Here is a 24,226-nt window from a genome sequence, read left to right on the forward strand (position 1 = left end):
GAATCGAAAAAAAGGATCTGGTGCTTTCCCGGCGTTGAGGAGGAATGGACTCTTGGCCAGCAAACTTTGCCATCTTCGTCAGCGATGATACCTGAGCATTTACAGCCAGGTGGTATTTACTTCTCCGTCATTCCCCTGGTGGCTAGACCTTATCCAATCAGGTTTCTTCTGCCCCGCATTGTTTACAACCGAATTCCGGTTCCGACGTACAGCAGACCGTCGTCTTTGTTACATCTTTTTCCGTCGAGTTTTATTTTACTGGCTTCCTTCTCCAACAAAAGCCACTGGCGCCGCACTGTAGTCTTGTGCGTGGAGGGGACTTTGAGGGTATTGCTGATATAGTGAGACACTACTCTCGAGTGATTAGCTAAACTCTCGGGTTCAGCGGCACCGTGCAGGATCGAACCAATGAAGTGGCATGCCAAGGTTTAGTTTTCACGGTGTGCTACAGAACGGAACTGAAGGACTGATCCTCTCAAAAGGGTGAAACACTGATGAGTAGTATTAATGAAGGCAGACAACTGGAACCATATGTAAGGTTAGTTAAGAAGGTCCAGTCGTTAGGTATTAATGCGGGAGTAATAAAATGGATTCAACAGTGGCTAGATGGGAGATGCCAGAGAGTAGTGGTGGATAATTGTTTATCGGGATGGAGGCCGGTGACTAGCGGGGTGCCTCAGGGATCTGTTTTGGGCCCAATGTTGTTTGTAATATACATAAATGATCTGGATGATGGGGCGGTAAATTGGATTAGTAAGTATGCCGATGATGCTAAGGTAGGAGGTGTTGTGGATAATGAGGTGGATTTTCAAAGCTTGCAGGGAGATTTATGCCGGTTAGAAGAATGGGCTGAACGTTGGCAGATGGAGTTTAATGCTGAGAAGTGTGAGGTTCTACATTTTGGCAGGAATAATCCAAATAGAACATACAGAGTAAATGGTAGGGCATTGAGGAATGCAGAGGAACAGAGAGATCTAGGAATAACTGTGCATAGTTCCCTGAAAGTGGAGTCTCATGTAGATAGGGTGGTGAAGAGGGCTTTTGGAATGCTGGCCTTTATAAATCAAAGCATTGAGTACAGAAGTTGGGATGTAATGCTAAAGTTGTACAAGGCATTGGTAAGGCCAAATTTGGAATATTGTGTGCAGTTCTGGTCACCGAATTATAGGAAAGATATCAATAAATTAGAGAGAGTGCAGAGACGATTTACTAGGATGTTACCTGGGTTTCAGCAATTAAGTTACAGAGAAAGGTTGAACAAGTTAGGTCTCTATTCATTGGAGCGTAGAAGGTTGAGGGGGGATTTGATCGAGGTATTTAAAATTTTGAGAGGGATAGATAGAGTTGACGTGAACAGGCTGTTTCCATTGAGAGTAGGGGAGATTCAAACTAGAGGACACGATTTGAGAGTTAGGGGGCAGAAGTTTAAGGGAAACACGAGGGGGTATTTCTTTACTCAAAGAGTGATAGCTGTGTGGAATGAGCTTCCTGTAGAAGTAGTAGAGGCCAGTTCAGTTGTGTCATTTAAGGTAAAATTGGATAGGTATATGGACAGGAAAGGAGTGGAGGGTTATGGGCTGAGTGCGGGTAGGTGGGACTAGGTGAGAGTAAGGGTTCGGCACGGACTAGGAGGGCCAAGATGGCCTGTTTCCGTGCTGTGATTGTTATATGGTTATATGGTTATTATATATGTAGCCAGCAGGTGCGATACACCGAGCGGCAAAACCGAGGAATAGTGTCGTTGCGCCGAAGGCGTGATACCCAGCGAAGAGATGGCGATGGTGCCCTACAGTGAGGTGGAGAAATGAGGGATTGGAATATAGCAAAGTAGTACTGAATGCCTGACACACTGTGGGTCAGCTCTGATTGAGGACGTTGAGTAGGTGGGGAATGGTAGGCAGTGAGTTACCATTAATTAGCAGATTGGAAGTTGTGACTCGTGTACTAACTGACGGACAGTATAAGTAGACAGCAAATTTTGCAAATGTTCTGAGAGAATGACGCACAGAAGGGTAGTACGGATGCAGTGACGCTGTGCCGGAAGGAAGTGAAGCAATAATAGACGAAGGTGTGTGCTGACGGAGCGACACCAGTGTGCACGGCTGATGGAAAGGTACACGGACAGAGAAGTGCTGGGGGACACACTAAAGTGGAGTGACGCCGGAATGAAAGACTGTCGGTGAGTGCTGATGAAATTAGACACTGTGCTGCTGAGAGATGCTCTGTGGGTAAACAGTGGTGTGTCTGAAGGAGAGGCGCATTTTAGCGTCGCCGTGCTGGTGTGATACTTTGATAGTGCGATAGGGCTGAAGAGAGACGGACACTGGCATGAGTAATGAATTGCGGCACCGCGGCGTAGCACTGACGGCGTGATCGACTGGGTGATATAATAGGTGGGGTGACATACACAGGGGTATAACACTGGCGGGTAGCATTAGCGACGAGAGGGATATTGGGGAATTATTGACGGAGTGTCACACCGTGGGATATTACTGATGGAGTGATACTGGAGAAGTACAAGTGAGTAAAAGACTCATTCTGGTTCAGTACCGCTGGACCGATGCCCTGTGGGTTCCTCGACGTGGAGTCATACACTGAGGGGAATAACTGATGGAGAGGAATAATGAGAGCTAAACTGCTAAAAGGGCTAATAGTTTGATTCACATTGGGCAAAGCAGGTAAATTAAATGCGGCGAAGCACCGATTAACTAACACTCAGGCGGCTACCACAGGTCGAGAGACGTTGTGGGCTATTTCGGATGAAGTGACTCGCCGTCAGATAATACAGATGGAGGAAAGGGCTGAGGGGCATATACCATGGAGTTACAGGCAGAGGTGTGGTAACGATGGCGAGACACAGCGAGAGGGAGCACCGATGGAGTGACCCGTTGCGAGATGGCGTGCAACATAGACTGGTAAAAGCTCTGGGATGGTGGAGTGGGGTCCGGAACCGATGGAATCAGACACAGACTAATCGACAGGCGCCCTGAGGGCGTGTGGCTAACGATCCTCAAATAGTTATTTCACCAGCTGCGTCGGGCATCAGATCGTATCTTTTTTACTTTGGCGATTTATCAACAGAGTGGACAAATTTACCGTCAACTTTGAAAGTAGTTCATTAGAATCGATTATATTTTGACAGTGCGATTGTCACTAGACCCTTCCAATATTAACTTTTATTATTTTGTTACATTTAAGAGGCGTTTAGACCGATGCAGAAATAGGCAGGGTGCAGAAACCGACGGTGTCAATGTGCCTGAATGGATTAGCGTTGAAGACCGTCATTGATGCATTGTTTCCAGGAGCAGAATCTGTACAACTTGACAATTCCGCAACGGCGTAAAATCTTGTACAAAGCACAATGAGTCTATTCGGCGATTTATTTTAAAATGTTCCTTTAATTCAGCAGTTAATGTTCCTCTCCGCTTCCTTTCTTGATTCCCAAGTCTTTTCATACAGCGCTCGACAGTTCTCTTACATGCCAGCAAGCATTCATACCACCCCTGATACATTGAAACCCCCTGCAGTTCAGCGTAGGTGCGCAGCAGTAAGTAGGCGACCAACATTTAGGCGCAAATATGAAGCAGCAGCGCCAGCAGGCACAAACTGGCGGAAAAGGTGGCCCCCGAGCTACGAACCACTCGCATCTCGCCGCCCGCCCCCCGCTCAACTTTCACCCCGACCCCTTTACTCCCCACCCCCTTGAGGAAAACAGTGACTTTTCCGTTGTTGTTGAGGGAACGGGTGATTTCAAACTCTTCAAAGGGCGGGATGAGTACCTCCTTTTCCTCGCGTTTACCCGAATACTCGTGGATTGCGACACCGAACTGAGATTTAATCTCGAAGAAGGTCTGATTGCCGTACTTCTTGGCGATACTTCTGTCGAGCGACGAAGATGTGAAGGAGCCGAATATCATTTTCGGTTCTTTCGGAAGTATTACCGGTCTTGACATTCCCCTATAAGTGGTGCCCGGTGCCTTGCCCGCGATCTCCCTCAGTCTCGCGAGCGCAACGGAAAGAAGATAATGGACACTCTTGAATGGGAATTTAGCTGCGTAGACTGAATCGCCAGCTCCATCCATCCGCACGGCACTGTTAAAGTCACTGTGGAAGTTATTGCATATGCTGTCAGTGTAGGCGTACACGGCTAACAGGTGTTCTCTCCGAAGCCCGTCGGGCGGGCGGATACCTCCCATGCGTTCGAGTGCACATTTCCACACTTCGTTAAGTTTTGGATTCCTTTTTCGCTCCACCTCGAGGTAGTCAATGGCCAACTGGTCGGAGGCATTGCTCTGGGTGAAAATGTAGGAGGCGCTGTTTTCCTGCATTCCCAGTGGAACGGCGGCCGTGCTGCGGCCCACATCGCGGGACTCGCCACCTAGGAGTGGGGAGAAGCCAGAATCGCTGTTTAGTCCGGATGTAATAAGAAACGTGAGACATTTAGTAATACAAGGAGCCCCGGGAAATGGATGAAGTCCTTTGTAAATTATTTTCCTCTGCTGTTTTATATATATATAATGGAGATGGAGGTAAGGTCTTTTGAACGACACAGTTTCTTTTGGGGGGGGGGGGTTGGGAGGAATGGGAGATAGTACAACGCAAAAAGTTACTAAACGTCTTGACACACAAGCATGTGGTTAAATCTCCAGGTGCATCCATAGCATTGTGGAAGTGAGAAAAGACATGCTTCAGAGAGTTAGAAACAGGGTTGGACTCCAACCTCTGCATAATATGCACCTTGGAATAGGTGTTGGGGCCTAGCATTCCACGGTCGGACACCCCCCATTAAAAGAGCGGTGTGGAAGAGATAATCGGGCGCTATTTATCTGGCCTGGTGTGCGGAGCAGTGACAGAATCATGTTGGATTTGACAGGAAATGTGAACAGGGCTGCTTAAAGGAGCAGTGTCGATGTATCGCTGCGGGTGGCTTGAGCTTTATATTTCTGGAGTTCTTTCGCTGTGTAGTGGGAGGCATGAGGAGGCGAGGTTCCCATCGGTAACAGTCAAGGTCCCACAGCACATTGTTTTCCAAAGACTGACAGCGGATGTCAAACCGGTGGACTCCGGCCACTGGCTGGATTGTCCAATCAGCGTCCCAGAGCATCGCATCGCTGCGTTTCCTCTTCCGGCGGTGCGTTGAGCGGGACAGCAGCGCCCCTCCCTCCCCCGCTCCAGTGAGATGCGGGTGGTTGGGTGGCAAAATAGTTGCGATGGTTGGTTGCGTGTAGAGTTTGTACATGGTCACATTGCTTCGGTGGTGATAGGTAGCTCACACCGCAGTTCACTTGATAGTATATGTCAATTTTAGTAACGTACTTAACATGGCTCTGCATCTCTTCCTTCAGCAACAGAGTGGCGAGAAACATTATCACAGACATCTGTGCAGCTTAAATGTATGGAGGGAGAATGGGTTTGAGAGGGACACTAAATCAGCCGTGATGGACTGGCAGAGCAGGCTCGATAGACTGAATGGCCGAATTCTGTTCCGATGTCTTAGGGTAGTGCGAAACGAAGAGGGATGAGATTAACCAGAATGTGTGCTGGGGCGCCAGGATTGTTCGGAAACCGGGGTGGGTTGGTGTCCGAGTCCTGAAGGTGGCAGCAAATTGAGATAAGTTTGTGTGGAAGGGTGACGTTCTACAGACGGGTAATGTAATGTAAAAAAACACAGGGACTGTATTGTGTCATTGCACCGCAAAGCTGGAGTGGTGTGCCCGTTTTCGCCGCTACGTCGTGAGACTGGACTGCAGTGAGTGCAGAGGAGTCCCGCTGTGGTTTTATTGGGGATTGATCCGATCCGCTCTGATCAGCGATTCGACGCGTTTGGCTTTGCATTCCCCGCAGCGCAGGGGAATGTTGTGGATGAACTGTTTGCAAACTTATGAGAGCAGATGTAGAAAAGATTTGCCCCATGTGCATAAACCGACCACTTCTCTGCGTAAGGCAAGAAAAGTCCCCCTCAGGTTCCCCGAGTAACTCTCAACGTAAACCTGTGCCGCTTGTTTCCCGATTCCCTACCCCTGGTGGAAATGTGCGGATTCACCCCGTGGTGCTTCTCGGGCTTTATACCCATTGATGCGATCAGCACATTCTCCTGGGCTCGTGTGATGTAAAGCGGAAACTGCTCAACATCCCTCAATAACTCAGACCATCGAGCGTTGCTAGCACCTGCCTTTATCGCGACATCTGCATTCCACCTTTCTTCCTAAATATCCACAGTACTCCTCTACGTTTACTATCTTTTCGCCGAGGCTAAAAACAATATTCCAATTGTGGAATCACAAGTGACTTCTAAAGTTGCTGTGCAACAGCCTCTGTTCAATGATCAGCCTCTTGTCTCATAGCCAGCGCGGCAAATGCCGTCTTCATTAGCCTCTACACCCGTCCCTTTGTCTCGTTGGAATCCAGGTCTCTCTACTCTCCCGCAGCCATCAGCACCCTGCCATTCACACTGAAAGTCCTAGCATCGTTTACTTCCCCCATATGTAAGACTTCGGGCTTGTCTGAATTAAACCGGGAGGCCCTAGCCCATGGACACAACTGATGAAGCTGACTGTAAATCCTAGCAGAACAGCAACTGCCCACAACAGGACCCACCACCACTGGCCACCACGTTGTGCCGATATAATTAAGCGAGTAATTGAACGCCTAAGTAAAACGAATGCTTTTGCCTGCGCGCCGTTCAAAACCTCGATTCCCTGAACATCGATCTGCTTATGAAGTAGACTCTGCAACACTTCTATCGTTTTTGACTCGTCCGCCACGAACGGCAAGGCGTTCAAGGACTCGTCACTCTCTGCGTGCAGCGGAATGACCAGATCTAAAGGCGATTATGCAGATGAGGCCTAACGCCTGTTTTGTCAAGCTCCATGAAAGGAGTTGAACAATCTTCCCAGTTTCTGTCTTAATGGGCCGAATGCAGAACGCAGATACTTACAGGATGGACCGAGTGTAATCCCAAGGATCAGAACCCAGGAACACAAGAGTTTAGTTTCCATTCCCGCTGGAATAACGAAATCGTCCCAGCGACTGATGAGTTTGTGTGGAGACTTCAGTTCGGCTCTCTCAGAAACTTTCTGCAGAAGGGAAGAAAACGTCAACTGAGCCTTCACTGTACTCCCTTTACTTCCAATTTTATCACGAGTTTGTGGATGATACCCGCAACGTGATGTATTTTGTTTCACTTCCTTACAAGAACATCAAGCTAAAGTCATTTTGTACAATAAAGGACTCACAGATGAATGGACATCCCGAACGGAGACCTCTTTGGAAGAGTGAAATAGTCGATGCCACTCAACTCTCAACTCTCTGCTACCTGCCTTATACACTAATAGAACCATAAAACCATAGAACATTACAGCACAGAAACAGGCCTTTTGGCCGTTCTTGGCTGTTTCAAACCATTTTTCTGCCTAGTCCCACTGACCTGCACCTGGCCCATATCCCTCCATACCCTTCTCATCCATTTACCTGTCCAAGGTTTTCTTAAATATTAAAAGTGATCCCGCATTTACCACTTCAACTGGCAGCTCATTCCACACTCCCACCACTCTCTGTGTGAAGAAGCCCCACCCCAATGTTCCCTTTAAACTTTTCCCCCTTCACCCTTGACCTATATCCTCTGTTTTTTTTTTTCTCCCCTGGCCTCAGTGGGAAAAGCCTGCTTGCTTTCACTCTATCTATAACCATCACAATTTTATACATCTCTATCAAATCTCCCCTCATTCTTCCTTATTAATATCCTTCCTGCAATTCGGTGACCAAAACTGCACACAATACTCCAAATTCGGCATCACCAATGTCTTATGCAACCTCACCAGAACATTCCAACTCTTATACTCAATACGTTGATTTACAGAGGCCAATCTAACAAAAGCTCTCTTTACGACCCTATCTGTCTGTGACTCCAGCTTTAGGGAATTTTGTGTCTGTATTCCTAATGTTGAATGATTATGCAGTTTTTCTTGAACTTCCAATGCCGAACCTGGCAAATTACATCTACCAAAATGAATCCACACTGGACTTGTTTTCCCGATCTCCTCATTCAGTGTCCTGTCCTAGATGGGACGCGTTTTGTTCTGTCCACTACACCGCAGGCCATTAAGCCAGCGCCACCCCGCAGTCTCGGACACGATCTGTACTCTACCGCTGTGTGTGGTAAGTGAGTGAGTGGTAAAGGACAGTGTACCGGCCAACATTTCTCCACGGTTCATCACTCCATCAGTACCACCCCGCAGGGTGCCACTCCGTCACCCCTACCAGTCGCTCCATCAGGACAAGCCGTCAATGCAACAGCAGATCAGGTTACACGATGAGAATAGGTTGAGTGAACTCGGCCTTTTTCTCGTTGGAGCTGTGGAGGATGAAAGGTGACCTGATAGAGGTGTGTAGGATGATGAGAGTCATTGATCAGGTGAATGGTCAGAGGCTTTCCCCCAGCTCTGAAACTGCTAGCATGAGAGGGCACAGTTTTAAGACACTTTGATGTAGGTACAGAGGAGATGTCAGCGGTAAGTTTTTTTTTCCGCACAGAGTGGTGAGTGCGTGGACTGGGCTGCCGGCGGCGGTGGTGGTAGCAGATACGATAGGTCTTTTAAGAGATTCCTGGATAGGTACATAGGGCTTGGAAAAATAGAGGGCTATGGGTAGCCCTAGGTAATTTCTAAGATAAGGCCATATTCGGCACAGCTCTGTGGGCCAAAGAGCTGCATTGTGCTTCAGGTTTTCTATGTTTCTTTGTTTCCATATTTATTCACGGGATGGCACTCCATAGCTACTACCTCCGTTCCATTATCACACCAAAATGCGACACAGCATCAGCCCTTTGCTACTTTGTCTTGTGAGGGCAAGAAGGGAAATCAGCATATTATGGACCCGGGTAAATATGTGAGAGATGTTTTCTGTTTACAATTTACTCGTGCCATGAATCCACAACAAAGTCCTACTCGGGTCAGTTAACATCATTTTGCACGGGTCATATGACGTCTCACGAATTTGATCTTATTGAGGAGGGAAGGACAATGTTTGTTGAGGGCAGTGGGTATTCTAAAGCATCCCATAATTTTATTTTTAATGGTGCAATTTACATTGACCGTACGACCTGGTTTCACACTGGGCTTGAACATAGGAGACAAAGAGTATTGCTGTAGATTTGTTATTCTGACTATTCTCAACATAAGCACATGTGGTGTTTATGATAGTAATTATAAAATATACAGGTTAGTTGTTTCATAAAATTGTAGATAGGCGAATCGATTCCAGAGAAAACGAAGACAGGAAAATGATTCCTTATTTATTTAAAGTTGCCTTCCGGCCCAGCGCGTTGCCTGGCTCAGCAACCCGCCCTTTCAACCCTAGCCTAATGACAGGAAAATTTACAATGGCCAACTTATCTGCTAACCGATACAGCTTTCGACAGCGGCAGGAAACCAGAGGACAAGGAGGAAACCAACGCCCTCACGGGAAGGGCTTACAAACTTCTTATAATTCGAGCTGCTACGCTGCGAGTGTCGGACTAACCACTAGGCTAACGTAGCGGCCCACTGTTTAAACCTGCAAAGAGTGACATGGTGCATTTTATAAGATTAAGGTAAAGGAGTGTTGCGTCCAATGGATAGCAGACGCGCAGGTAGGTTGGTAGTGAGGGTTGCAGCCAGTGCCGAGGCATGTAGATAGGTCGATAATGAAGGTATATGGCATACTTGCTTTCAGCCGTCGGTTTGTCGGCGGTCGGATTATTCAGGAAGCGATGTTACATCTGGGAAAAAAAAAACTATGGAGCAGCCACATTTGGAGAATAACTGTGTGCATTTGTGGTTGCTGCGTTACAGGGAGGGTGAGCCGGATTTGGCGAGGGTGCAGAGGAAGATTATCAGCGTGTTGTATAAATTAGGGTGCATTAGTAATAAACAGATTGGAAAAAAGAAACATGGCATAGTTCTCTTTCTTACAAAGCCGAAGCATGGACGTAGCATGGACAATCAGTCTTCCCTCCAGTGTAGAAATGCTAGCCAACATTTTGGATCGGTGTGTTTAGTTCTTAGATTAGTCGGTTTAATTGTCATTTTCATTGCAGTTTAACAATTAGTTTTCTACTCCCGTTTTAAATAGTTCATATATGCCAGTAATAGCTTATTGCACCTGATACATCAACATCAGCATCAACGTGCCCCCTAGTGGTTATATAAATTATGCTTCTGGAAGCTTCAGCTGGTACTCCGTGATTCTGAATAAGATCCATCTCATTGGTTCACTCTTATCTACAGAGTTGCCGAGTCACGCATTTGACGCACGAGTCATGCGCTCGTTTGAAGAAACCATCCATTCCTGGCTCGTGCACCATGGCATTTTTTTTCGCTTTCTACAGACTCCGTGTCCTGTTCTTCTGTGTAGCATCCGTTATGCCTAAGCATGCCCAGGCATACCCTCAGGAGATGGAAAACTTTTCGGCTAACTGTTGTGGAGAAACACTTTAGTTGACTTGACATATGATAAGTTAAATAACAAATAGCGGAGATTTCAAGGAAGTGGCGGGTGACAGGGAGATTTCAAGATCAGCAGCCCAAAATCCGTTCGAGTCAGACGGAGGTATTCCGGAGGTAAAATTACTATTGTGCAGTGATATCAAGACCATCAAATGATGAATATTTGGAAGTGAGTCTATAAAAAGTCGCCAGATTTCTTCAAATTTAAAGGACATACCCAATGTCCGACTTCTTATTTTCTCTAGACTGGAGAGGACATGATAGAGGAAAGCCAATAAAAGGCGATCTGACTTTTGTACTGATCCTCTTCCAGCTATTTTTTTTCAGAACCTTGGATTTGTTCAGCGAGTCTCTTTCATCATGGTTTTTACCTCAGGATGGACTGCACAGTCCTTTTTTTCCTGTTTGAAATATTGTTTTTTTAATATAAAGAAGTTCTCATAGTTATTTCATATAACCATATAACAATTACAGAACGGAACCAGGCCATCTCGGCCCTTCTAGTCCGTGCCGAACGCTTACTCTCACATAGTCCACCAACCTGCACTCAGCCCATAATCCTCCATTCTTTTCTTGTCTATATACCTATCCAATTTTACTTTAAATAACAATATCGAACCTGCCTCTACCACTTCTACTGGAAGCTAGTTCCGCACAGCGACCACTCTCTGAGTAAAGAAATTATCCCTTGTGTAACCCTTAAACTTTTGCACCCTAACTATCAACATAACCTCTTGTTTGTATCTCCCCTATTCTCAATGGAAAAAGCCTATCCACGTCAACTCTATCTATCCCTCTCATAATTTTAAACACCTCTATCAAGTTCCCTCTCAAACTTCTACGCTTCAAAGAATGATGACCTAATTTGTTCAACCTTTCTATGTAACTTAGGCGTTGAAACCCAAGTAACATTATGGTAAATTTCTTCTGTACTCTCTCTATTTTGTTGACATGTTTCTATAATGATTATTTTGTTGACATAATTCGGTGACCAGAACTGTACGGAATACTCCAAATTTGGCCTCACTAATGCTTTGGACAATTTTAACATTACATCCCAACTCCTGTATTCTACTGCTGCTGATCGATCCAAGTGGCGCAATCTATGCTCCAAGGCAGCAGACAACTTTCAAGTCAACTGGCGCATGCAGCGCCTCAAGGCGAGTCGAGAGAGACGCAGGAAGGCGTCCGCTCCTGCCCCAACAGGCGGTGTTCCTTGCCCCATCTGCAACCGCATCTGCGCTTCGGACGTCTCTCTCAGAAATCATGTCAGAAGTCATAGACGTTAACTGCGGAACGCATTCGGTTTCCTCGGATTTCGAGAGACTACTATATTAATACTAATACTTCAAACTGACAAAGAGTTATCCACCACTTCTCTCTGGCATCTCCCATCCAGCCACTGTTGAATCCATTTCACTACTTCAATATGAATGCCTGACGGTTGAACCTTCCTAACCTTATCAAGGACCTTTCTGAAGTCCGTATAGAGAACATCCACTGCTTTACCCTTGTCAACTTTCCTGGAACCTCTTCAAAAAATTCAATAACGTTTGTCAATCATGCCCTTCCACGTACAAATCCATGCTCACTGTTCTTCCATTTCTCTATTTGTTCCTTCCCATAAAACAAATTGTCCCAATCCACTCCTTCTAAATCCTTTCGCATCTCCTCAAAGTTAGCATTTCTCCAATCAAAAATCTGAACCCTGGGTCCAGTCCTATCTTTCCCCATAACTATATTGAAACCAATGGCATTGTGATCACTGGACTCGAAGTGCTCCCCAACACATACTTCCGTCAACTGATCTATTTCATTCCCTAACAGGAGATCCAACACTGCCCCTTCTCTAGTTGGAAGCTCGATGTATTGCTGCAAAAACCATCCTGCACACATTTTACATACTCCAAACCATCCATCCCTTTTAAGGTATGGGCTTCCCAGTCTATGTGTGGAAAACTAAAATCTCCCACTATCACAACCCTGTGCTTACTACAAAAACACTGTTATCTCCTTGAACATTTGCTCCTCCAATTCTCACTCCCTATTGGGTGATCAATAATATACCCCTAAAAGTGTTACTACACCTTTCCCATTGCTCAATTCCACCCACGTAGCCTCCCTAGATGCAACCTCGAATCTATTCTGCCAGAGCACCGCTGTAATATTTTCTCTGACAAACAACGCAACACCTCCCTCTCTTGTCCCTCTGATTCTATCACACCTGAAGCAACGAAATCCAGGAATATTTAGTTGCCAATCAAACCCCTCCTGTAACCATGTTTCACTAATAGCTACAACGTCATATTTTCAGTTATCTATCCATGCTCTAAACTCATCCACCTTTCTTACAATGCTCCTAGCTTTGAAATAAATGTATTTAAGAAATTCTCCATCTCTTCCTCTCTGTTTATCTCGAACGGCACAAACAACTTCACTGTCTTTTCCTTCCTCCTTCCATACATCTGTTCCTACACTCTGTTCCTCCCCCCCGTATCTAGTTTAAATCCACTGGAGCCTCTCTAGCAAACCTACCTGCAAGAATATTTGTCCCCCTCCAGTTCAGATGTAAACCAATGTAATCCGGGAACAGGTCCCACCTTCCCTGGAAAACTGCCCAATTATTTATAAATCTGAAGCCCTTCCTACTGCACCATGTCTTCAGCCACGTGTTGAACTGCATTATCCTACTTTTTCTAAACCCACTTGCACGTGGCACTGGCCGAAAAACCCGATATTGCTATCCTAGAGGTCCTGTCTTTGAACTTGGTAGCTAGCTCCCTAATCTCACCTTTCAGGACCTCCTCACTCTTCCTACCCACGTCATTGGTCCCTACATGCACCACGACATCCGGCTGCTCACCCTCCCTCTTGAGAATACTGAAAACTCGATCCGAGATATCGCGGAATCTGGCACCAGGGAGGCAACAGACCATCCGGGATTCTCGATCTCTTCCACAGAACCTCTTATGTGTTCCCCTAACTATCGAATCCCCTGTTACTACCACTCTCCTCTTTTCCCTCCTACCCTTCTGAGCTGAGGGTCCAGTCTCGGTGTCGGAGACGCAACCACTGCAACTTGTCTCTGGTAGGTAGTCCCCGCCAACAGTATCCAAAACGGTATACTTATTGTTGATGGGAACGGCCACAGGGGTGCTCTGCTCTTCCTGTCTATTTGCCTTTCCTCTCCTGACTCTTAGGGGTGACTATCTCCCTGCAACTCCTGTCTATTTCTGCCTATGCCTCCCGAATGATCCGAAATTCATCCTGCTCCAGCTCCAGTTCCCTAACTCGGTTTGTCAGGAGCTGCAGCTGGATGCACCTTTTGCAGGTGCAGTCATGAGGGACAATTGTGCTCACCCTGTCTTACCGCAATGTGCACTCAACTGCCCTAACTGCTGCCTACATAACCTACTCCTAAGCTAATTGTATTAATTAAAGGAGCTCACTCGGCCTTACATCACCTGGATTGAAGCTCGCCCTCAGCTTCTGCTCGCATTTCAAATTCCCCCGATAATCTCAGAGGCCGAATTTCAGGCGCCTGCGCAGTCTTGCCTCTTTGCCCCGATCAGTTAAAAAAAAATCGGCTTCTCTCCGAGCTTCTTTTACCTCTTCGCTCTCCGTCTGCTGCTTCGATTCCATATTCAAGTTTACTGATGACACCACGGTTGAGAGCCGAATCAAAAATGGCAATGAATCGGACATGCAGGAGGGAGATTAAAATCTGAAGTCATAACAACAACCTATCACTCGGTACCAGTAAGACCAAGGAACCGATTGTACACTACTGGAGAGGGTACCCAGATTTTCCTCATCGGAGGATCAGAGGTGATGAGGGTTATCAACTCTAGTTGTTCCTCTTTTTGAAGGCCTGACCTGGACTTACAGACATAAATTCAGAATAACATCTAAAACTTTGACAAAATTCTATGGACGCGTCGTGGAACTGATGTTGATTGGCTCTGTCGCGGCCTAGCTTTGAAACACCAATGACTCCGAACGGAAAATCCTACAGAAGGCAGAAGATTCGGCGCAGTATAACCCTACAAATGATTGAGCAAATCTAAAGGAAACACTATCGTAGGAAAGCAGCCTCCATCATCAGAGATCCTCACCACCTAGACCTTGCTCTTTTCTCGCTGTTACCATCAAGTAGAATGTAAACGATCCTCAGGACTCGTATCAGCAAGTTGAAGAATAGTTACTACCCCGCAAACTTGACCAAAGCGATTAACTGCACTCAATCGCCCAACCACTGACATGTTCTCACAGCCAATAATCTCACTTCAAGGATCCATAAACTTTTTATTTCACGTTCACGTTATTTATTATTCTGAATTTAAATTTGAATTTGCATAGTTTGTTGCCTTCTGCATAGCTAATAAGGGCAATGCAATTACTGTAATAGCGGACTTCATTATGCAAGAGGATTCGGAAAATCAAATTGGCGTCTGATCGCAAGAGAGGAAATCTGTTGAATTCCTACGAGATGGTTGTTTAAATGCCGCTTGTAATTGCCCCTTCGGAGGGAAAGGCTTTTAGATTTGTTCTTGTGTAATAACCCAGATCTTATTAGTGAGCTTAACGTCAAGGAGCCCTTTGAAGGCAGTGATTATAACATGACTGAATTCATCTTGCAGTTTAAGAGGGAGAAGCATACCTCCCAATGCCGTAAGTGATAGGGAAGGGACGCACTCAGACTGATGGTCTGAGATGTGTCTATTTTAATGCGAGGAGTATTATGAACAAAGTGGATGAGCTATGATGTTGTGGCCATTAGAGAGCCTTGGATGGTACAGGGTCAGGAATGGCTACTTTAAGAGCGAGGCTTTCGATGTTTCAGGAAGGACAGGGAGGGAGGCAAAAGAGGTGGGGACGTGGCGCTGTTGATCGGAGATAGCGTCACAGATGCAAAAATGATGGACGTCATGGAAGGGTCGTCCATGGAGTCTCTGTGGGTGGTAGTTAGGAATAAGAAGGGGTCAATAACTCCAATGTGTGTTCTTTTTATAGACGCCGCCAAGGTAACAGGGACATTGAGGAGCGGATAGGGAGACTGATTCTGGAAAGGAGTAATAATAACAGGGTTGTTGTTGTGGGAGATTTTAATCTTCCAAATATTGATTGGCATTTCCCTAGAGTGAGGGATTTAGATGGAGTGGAGTTTATTAGGTGTGTTCAGGAAGGTTTCTTGGCACAATATGTAGGTAAGCCTACAAGAGCAGAGGCTGTACTTGATCCGGTATTGGAAAATGAACCTGGTCATGTGTCAGGTCTCACAGTGGGAGAGCATTTCGGAGATAGTGATCACAATTCTATCTCCTTTACCATATCATTGAAGAGTGATATGAACAGACCAGTTATGGAAAAGTTTAACTAGAATAAGAGGAAATGTGAGGCTATCAGGCAGGAAGCATAAATTGGGAACTGATGTTCTCACAGAAGTGTGGCAAGTGTTCAGGCGATATTTTCGTGGGGTTTTGCAGGAGATACGTGCCAATGAGACAGTGAAATGATGGTAGCATACAGAAATAGTGGTGTATAAAAGCTGTTGTAACTCTAGTCCAGCAGAAAAGAGAGCTTACGAAACGTCAAAAACCAGGTAATGATAGAGATCTAAAACTCTCTAAGGCTAGCAGGAAGGAGCTTAAGAACGAAATTGGGAGAGCCAGAGGGGGCCAGGAGAAGGTCTTAGTGAACAAGATTAAGGAAAACCCCAAAGCGTTCTACAAGTATGTGAAGAGCAAGAGGATAAGACATGAGAGATAAGGCCGAATCAACGGTGTAAAGTGATGGACCAGAGGAGACGGAGAGTTACATAATGAATACTTTGCTTTAGTATTCACTATGGAAAATGATCTTGGCGATTGTAGGGATGTCTTGCAGCAGACTGAAAAGCATGAACATGCATATATTAAGGAACAGGATGTGCTGGAGTTTTTGGAAAGCATCAGGTTGGATAAGTCACGAGGCTACTGCGAGAAGCGAAGGAGGAGATTGTTGAGCCTTTGGTGATGATTTTGCATCATCAGTGAGGACTGGAGAGGTTCCGGAGGATTGCAGCGCTGCGGATGTTGTTCCGCAACATGTTGTTCAAGCAAGGGAGTAGGGAATAGCCCAGGAAATTACAGGCCAGTCAGACTCACTTCAATGGTTAGTAAGATGATGGAGAACATATTGAGATCCAGGATTTAGAAATATTTGGAGAGGCACAATATGATTAGGAACAGTCAGCATGGCTTTGTCAAAGGCAGGTCGTGCCTTATGAGCCTGATTGAAATTTCTGAGGATGTGACTAAACACATTGATGGAGGTGGAGCCGTAGATGTAGCGTATATGGATTTCAGCAAGGCATTTGATAGTTACCCCATGCAAGGCTTATTGAGAAAGTAAGGAGGTATGGGATTGAAGGGGTCTTTGCTTTGTGGATCCACAACTGGCTTGCCCACAGAAGGGAATGAGTGTTGGTAGACAGGTCATATTCTGCATGGAGTTCGGTGACCAGTGGTGTGCCTCAGGGATCTGTCCTGGGACCCTTACGCTTTGTGATTTTTATATTTGACCTGAATGAAGAAGTTGAGGTATGGGTTAGTAAGGTTGCTGATGACACAAAGGTTGGAGATGTTGTGGATAGTGCGGAGGGCTATTAGAGGTAACAGCGGGACATTGATCGCATGCAAAACTGCGCTGAGAAGTGGCAGATGGAGTTCAACCCAGATAAATGTGAAGTGGTTCATTTTGGTATGTCAAATGTGATTGAAGAAGAAAGTATTTATGGTAAGAATCTTGGTTGTGTGCGGGATCAGAGAGCAGGAGATGAGATGCAGGAAGACGGGAGGAGATGAATGTCGCGCCTTTATTCCGGAACGTCTGCCCGGTGGACCCGGGTTGGTGTGGACCCGTCAGCCCGACATCATGGCAGGTGAGTCGCTGGAAAGCATTCCGAGGGAGTAGATCGGGTTTCGATGTTGGAAAGGCAGGGGTTGGTCCGGGGAGACAGCGTGGCATTGTGTGTGGGAGATCTGGTCGAACGAACTTGATTGAGACTTTTAAAGAAACGAAGGAGAAGGTTGATGAAGGGAGGGTGGTAGACACAGTATATATAGATTTGAAGAAGCCGTTTGGTGCGTTTTCCCATGGTAGGCTGCCCTGGAATGATGGATCACGTTGTGTCCAGGGAGGGAAGTGGAGACGGAATTGGTTGGATGGTGGTTGTGCGTTTTGGGTGCTGGTGGGTGTTGTCGGTGGGTGCTGGTGTGAGGATGTTTCTCAGAGGGGAAGTCTCCGACTAGTGGAATCGTTCAATTGTGATCGACTGGGTCGGAGGCCTGGGGGGGGGGGGGCAGAAAATGCAATTTAATTTGTTGACTTCGAGGTTTTACATTTTGGAACGACCTATCGAGGGAGGACCTCTACATTGAACATAGGTACCCTGGGTACAGGTGTATGACAGAGAGATATTGGAGTACAAGGACATGGTTCCCTTGCAATGGACACACACAGACACACGGAGCCACACAGAAACAAAGGTGGTGAAGAAAGATTTTGGCTCTCTTTTACCGGTCGGGGCACTGAGTTCAGGAGTTTGGGGGGGGGGGCATTTCTCTTGTCCAGGATAAGGTTCCACATGGTAGGCTTATTCAGAAAGTCAGAAGGCATGGGATCCAGGTAAGCTTGGCCAGGTGCATTCAGAATTGGCTTGCCTGCAGAAAGCAGACAGTCATTGTGGGGGGAGTACTCTCGGATTGGAGGGAGTACTTTCGGATTGGAGGGTTGTGACTAGTGGTGTCCAACAAGGATCGGTTCTGCGACCCCTACTCTTCGTGAATTTTTATTACAACTTGGATGTGGGGTTAAAGGGGTGGATTGGCGAGCTTGCAGACGATCCAAATGTTGGTCGTGTTGTGTATAGTGTAGAGGATTGCCGAGGATTGCAGAGAGACATTGATAGGATGCAAAAGTGGGCTGAGAAGTGGCAGATGGAGTTCAACCCGGAGAAGTGTGAGGTGGTACACTTTGGAAAGACAAACTCCAAAGGCAGAGTCCAAAGTAAATGGTAGTGTGTACCAAAAGTAATGGCACTTGGTAGTGTGGAAGAGCAGCGGGATCTAGGGGTACATGTCCACAGATCCCTGAAAGTTGCCTCACAGGTAGAGAGGGTAGTTAAGAAAGCTTATGGGGTGTTAGCCTTCATAAGTCGAGGGATAGAGTTTAAGAGTCATAAGGTAATGATGCAGATCTATAAAACTCTGGTTCGGCCACACTTGGAGTACCGTGTCCAATTCTGGTTGTCTCACTAGAGAAATGATGTGGAAGCATTGGGAAGGGTACAGAGGAGATTTACCAGGATGTTACCTGGTTTAGAGAGTATGCAATATGATCAGAGATTAAGGGAGCTTGGGCTTTACTCTCAGGAGAGAAAGAGGATGAGAGGAGACATGATAGAGGTGTACAAGATATTAAGAGGAATAGAAAGACTGGACAGCCAGCTCCTCTTCCCCAGTGTACCACTGCTCAATACAAGAGGAGATGGCTTTAAGGTGAGGGGAGGGAAGTTCTAGGGGGATATTAGAGGAAGATATTTTACTCAGAGAGTGGTTGGTGCATGGAATGCACTGCCTGAATCAATGGTGGAGGCAGATACACTAGTGAAATTTAAGAGACTACTAGACAGGTATATGGAATAATTTAAGTTGGGAGGACATATGGGAGGCAGGGTTTAAGGGTCGGCACAACATTGTGGGACAAAGGGCCTGTACTGTGCTCTACTATTCTATGTTCGATGCCAGTGAGGCCGCACTTGGAGTATTGTGTTCAGTTCCGGTAACCCTGTCACAGGGAGGATGGGATTCAACTGGAAAGAGAGCAGAACAGATTCACCGGGATGTTGCCAGGACTAGGGTGACTGATTCACAAGGAGAGGGTGAACAGGGTGGGTGGGAGTCCGAGGGGTGAGCCCACTGACGTGTATTAAACCATGGGGTGTGGGGATAGGTGAAGTGGTCTTTTCCCCAGGGTGAGGGATCGGACAAGAGGACATCGATTGAAGGTGAGAGGTGGAAGGTTTAACTAGAAGCTGAGGGGCAACGTTATTTCACACAGCGGACAGTAGATCGATGGAACCGGATGCTGGTGGACGTGGCCGAGGCAGGTACATCAGACACGGTCAGCGATATGTGGAGAGCAGTTTAGAGCAAAGTTTCCCAACCGGGGGCCACGGACCCCTCAGTTAACGGGACGTGTCCCCGGTTTAAAACCGGTTGGGAGCCCCTGGTTGAGAGGGATATGAGCCAATTCCTGAGAAACAGAATCGTCTGGACTATACACCTTGTGATGCCTGGATTCCACGTGGCTGCGGGATCTTTTACTATGCAGGACAGCTCTGCGACTCTCCCTCCCTGTCTTTGTCTCACTCTCTGTCCTCATCTGTTGGTGATTCTCTATTTCACGGAGTCACAGAGCGGTCCAGCACAGATAGAGGCCATTCTGACCTACTTCGTGCCCACCAAGCTGTTTCCAACGTCCTGGAATCGGCTCTTATCCCTCCCAGCCCCATCCGTCCGTGTACCTGTCCAGGTCATTCTGAAACGATTCCCTTGTCCCTGACTCAACCACTTCCTTTCGCAGTTCGTCCCATAGACTCACCACCCTTTTGCCTGAAAACGGTGCAAATATTTGTGTGGAGTTCTGCATAGGTACGTTCCAATGAAACAGAGGTGTTATGGTAGGGCAAAGGAACCGTGGTGTACAAAGGCTGTAATAAATCTAGTAATGAAGAAAAGAAAAGCTTACGACAGGTTCAGAGAGGAAGGTAATGTTAAAGATTTAGAAGAGCATAAGGCTATTAGGAAGGAGCATAAGAAGGACATTAAGAGAGCCAGAAGGGGCCATGAGAAGGCCTTGGGAGGCAGGATTAAAGAAAACCCCAAGGCATTCTGCCAGAATGTGAAAAGATAGGACTTATCAAGTGTGACAGTGGGAAAGTGTGTATGGAGCCATAGGAAATAGCAGAGGTACTTAATGAATACATCAGTATTCACTATGGAAAAGGATCTTAGTGATTGTAGTGATGACTTCGGATTAGGATCGAGAGGTTCCAGAGGATTGGAGGGTTGTGGATGTTGTTCCCTTATTCAAGAAATGGAGTAGAGATAGCCCAAGGAATTATAGACCGGTGAGCCTTACTTCAGTGGTTGGTAAGTTGCTGGAAAAGATCCTCAGAGGCAGGATTTGTCAAGGGCAGGTTGTGCCTTATGAGCCTGATTGAGTCTTTTGAGGATGTGACTAAACACATTGATGAAGGAAGAGCAGTAGATGTAGTGTAAATGGATTTCAGCAAGGCATTTGATAAGGTACTCTATGCAAGGCTTATTGAGAAAGTAAGGAGACATGGGATCAAATGGGACATTTTGTTGTGGATTCAGAACTGGCTAGCCCAAAGGAGGCAAAGACTGGTTGTGGAAGGATCATATTCTGCATGGAAGCCGGTGATCAAAGGTGTACCTCAGGGATCTGTTCTGGGACCCTTAATCTTAGTGATTTTTATAAATGACCAGGATGAAGAAGTGGAGGGATGTGTTAGTAAATTTGCGATGCAACAAAGGTTGGGGGTCTTGTGAATAGTGTGGAGGGATATCAGAAGTTACAGTGGGACATTGATAGGATGCAAAACTGGGCCGAGAAGTGGCAGATGGATTTCAACCTAGACAGTTGGGAGATGGTTCATGATGGTAGCTCAAATATGAAGGCAGAATATGGCATTAGTGGTAAGACTGACGGCAGTGTGGAATCTCAGAGGGATCTTGGGGTCCGAGTCCATCAGACCCTCAAAGCTTCTACACAGTTTGACTCTGTGGTTAAGAAGCCATACGGTGCATTGGCCTGCATCAATCGTGGGATTCAGTTTAGAAGCCGAGAAATGATGCTGCATCTATTTAGGACACTGGAGCAACCCACTGCAGGAAGCACAGTGAAACTATAGAAAGGGTGCAGAGGAGATTTAGAAGGATGTTTCCTGGATTATGGAGCATGCCTTGTGAGAATAGGTTGAGTGAACTCGGCCTTTTTCTCCTTGGAGCGTCGGAGGATGAGAGGTGACGTGATAGAGGTGCACCAGACAATGAGGGGAATTGATCATGGGTATAGTCAGATGCTTTTTTCCCAGGGCTGAAATGGCAAACCCGAGAGGGCACAGTTTTAAGGTGCTGGGAAGTAGGTACAGAGGCGATGTCAATGATAAGCTTTTACTCAGAGAGTGGTGAGTGCGTGGAATGGGCTGCCGTCTACGGTGGTGGAGGCGGATACGATGGGGTCTTTTCAGAGAGTCCTGGATGGATACATGGACTCAGAAAAATAGAGTGCTGTGGGTCCACCTAGCTACTTCTAAGGAAAGGACATGTTCTGCTCTGCAAGTGTCACTCCACTCTTTAATAAGGGAGGAAAGCAAAAGAAAGGAAATTGTAGGCCAGTTGGACCAATCTCAGTCGTTGGGCAGGTGTTGGAGTCTATTATTAAGGAGGAGGTCTTGAGGTATCAGATTAAATATGTCAAAATCAGCATGGTTGTACAAAGGGAAATCTTGCCTGACAAATCTGTTAGAATTCATGGAGGAAGTAACAAGCAGGGTGGACAAAGGAGAGGCAGTGGATGTCATTAAGTTGGATTTTCAGAAGGCATTTGAGAAAGTGCCACACATGAGGCTGCTGAACAGCATACAATCATGTGGCGTCACAGGATAGATAATGCCATGTGTAACAGAACAGCTAATTGGGAGGAGGCAGCGAGTGACAATAAACGGGACCTTTTCACGTTGGCTGCCGGTGACTAGTGGTGTTCCTCAAGGATAAGCATTGCAACCGGGGGCTTTTTCACATTGCTGGTCAATGATTTAAGTAATGGAATTGATAGCCTTGGTGCAAGATTTGTGGACGATGTGTAGATAGTGTTGGAGATAAGTAGCAGATGGAATACAGCATTGGGGAATATTTGGTCATACATTTTTTTTAAAGGAATAATAGTACGGACTATTATCTAAATGGGGATAATATTCAAACAACAGATTTAAGAATCCTCCTGTAAGACCCCCAGAATGCACATGTTTAGTCTGTGGTAAACAAGGCAAATGTAACAGTGGGCATTGTTTCAAAGGGGTGCAGCATATTTTGTACCCTAAGACATTGAGATATAGGAGCTGAATTAGACCATTTGGCCCACCGAGTCTGCTCTGCTATTCAATCATGTCTGATTCTTGCTTTCCGCTAAATCGGCCTTACTCCCCGGTCTTCTCCTCGGAACCTTTGATGCATGTCCAAATCAACAACCTATCAAGTTCTGCATAAATATACTCCGAGACCCGTCCCCCACCGCTGCCTGTGGTAACACATTCCACAAGTTCACCACCCTCTGGCTAAAGAAATTTCTCCACCTGTCATTGGCAGCCAACCAGAAAAAGGATCATTTTACTCCAAATCGCTGCGTCCTACCAATCAGCCGACGATCTAACAATGCCAGTTACTTTCCAGTAATACGATGGCCTCTTAACTTGCTATGCACCCTGAAGTGTGACACCCTGTTAGTCCGAATGTACAAAATCCGCAGCCTCCCTTTTAACATATCCTACTTGCGATCTCCTCAAATATGGATCGGCACAACGTGGAGGGCCGAAGGGCCTTACTGTGCTGTGGTGTTCTAGTGAATTCCAACAGGTTCGTCGGGAAAGATTTTCCTTCGGGAAACCAGGCTGACTGTCCTATCTTGTCCTGTGCCTCCAAGTACTCCTAAACCTCATCCTTAACAGTTGTCTCCAACATCCTCCCAACCACAGAGGTCCGGTCCGACAGGTCTCTAATTTCCTTTTTGCTGCCTTCCGCCTCCTAATGGGACGAGGCACTTTGCAGTTTTCCGGCTCTCTGGCGTCACGCCATCGTCCAATTGTTTTTGAAAGATAATTATCAATGCTCCCGCAATCACTGCCGTCACCTCTTTCCATTGGTGAATTTCTCAGTGTTTCCTTGATGCAGCGCCCTCCCTCTTGCCGAGGCAAGCCCGTCAATGCCGTTTTGCTCCTTTTGCGGCATTTCAGGGGTATTTAAAGCCCCTCCCCCTCTCCGAAATAGAGGATGGGGCACAGGAAGGAGCAAATTAACCGGGTGCAGGGCCTTCGACCTCACAGCGTCTGCGCTGACGTCAATGTATAGTTAATCAAAGGTCCACCTTAGCTAATTATTTCCACCGGAACTGTGTCCAGATTAAACCTTTGCACATTTATCTGCCAATATTTCTGTGTCTCTGTCCATTCACCCTCGGTTTGTGGCTGGTATGCTCTTCATCGCTGCGGTCTCTCTCTCTCTCTCTCTCTCTCTCCTCCCTTCTCTCTCTCTCTCTCTCTCTCTCGTCTCTCTCTCTCTCTCTCTCTCTCTCTCTCTCTCTCTCCCTCTCTCTCTCTCTCTCTCTCTCTCTCTCTCTCTCTCTCTCTCTCTCTCTCTCTCTCTCTCTCTCCTCTCTCTCCTCTCTCTCCCTCTCTCTCCTCTCTCTCTCTCTCTCTCTCCTCTCTCTCTCTCTCTCTCTCTCTCTCTCTCTCTCTCTCTCTCTCTCTCTCTCTCTCTCTCTCTCTCTCTCTCCCTTTGGCACTGCGTCTGATTCGAATTCTATCTACCTCTAGAAAAAACCTTCACTCTTCCGGTCTATTATCTCTGTTCCCAGGTCAGGTATTAATTCGACTGACACTCGAGAGAGAGCTTGGG

At 46.5% G+C, this 24,226-nt stretch overlaps 1 protein-coding gene across 1 annotated transcript in view; it reads right to left on the reverse strand.

Annotated features, from left to right (window-relative positions):
* Window positions 1–3,566: 3,566 nt before the first annotated feature.
* Window positions 3,567–24,226, reverse strand: part of LOC132388864 (NAD(P)(+)--arginine ADP-ribosyltransferase 2-like) — a 27,573-nt gene continuing 6,913 nt past the window's right edge. The window contains exons 3-4 of the mRNA XM_059961292.1: window positions 6,938–7,076; window positions 3,567–4,378 (exon numbers count right to left, since the gene is read on the reverse strand). Of these exons, the coding sequence (XP_059817275.1) occupies window positions 3,567–4,378; window positions 6,938–6,998 (873 nt within the window). The 5' untranslated portion in view covers window positions 6,999–7,076. The remainder of the gene's footprint in view (window positions 4,379–6,937; window positions 7,077–24,226) is intronic.

Source organism: Hypanus sabinus, unplaced genomic scaffold, assembly GCF_030144855.1.
Source record: "Hypanus sabinus isolate sHypSab1 unplaced genomic scaffold, sHypSab1.hap1 scaffold_43, whole genome shotgun sequence".
NCBI lineage: Eukaryota > Metazoa > Chordata > Chondrichthyes > Myliobatiformes > Dasyatidae > Hypanus > Hypanus sabinus.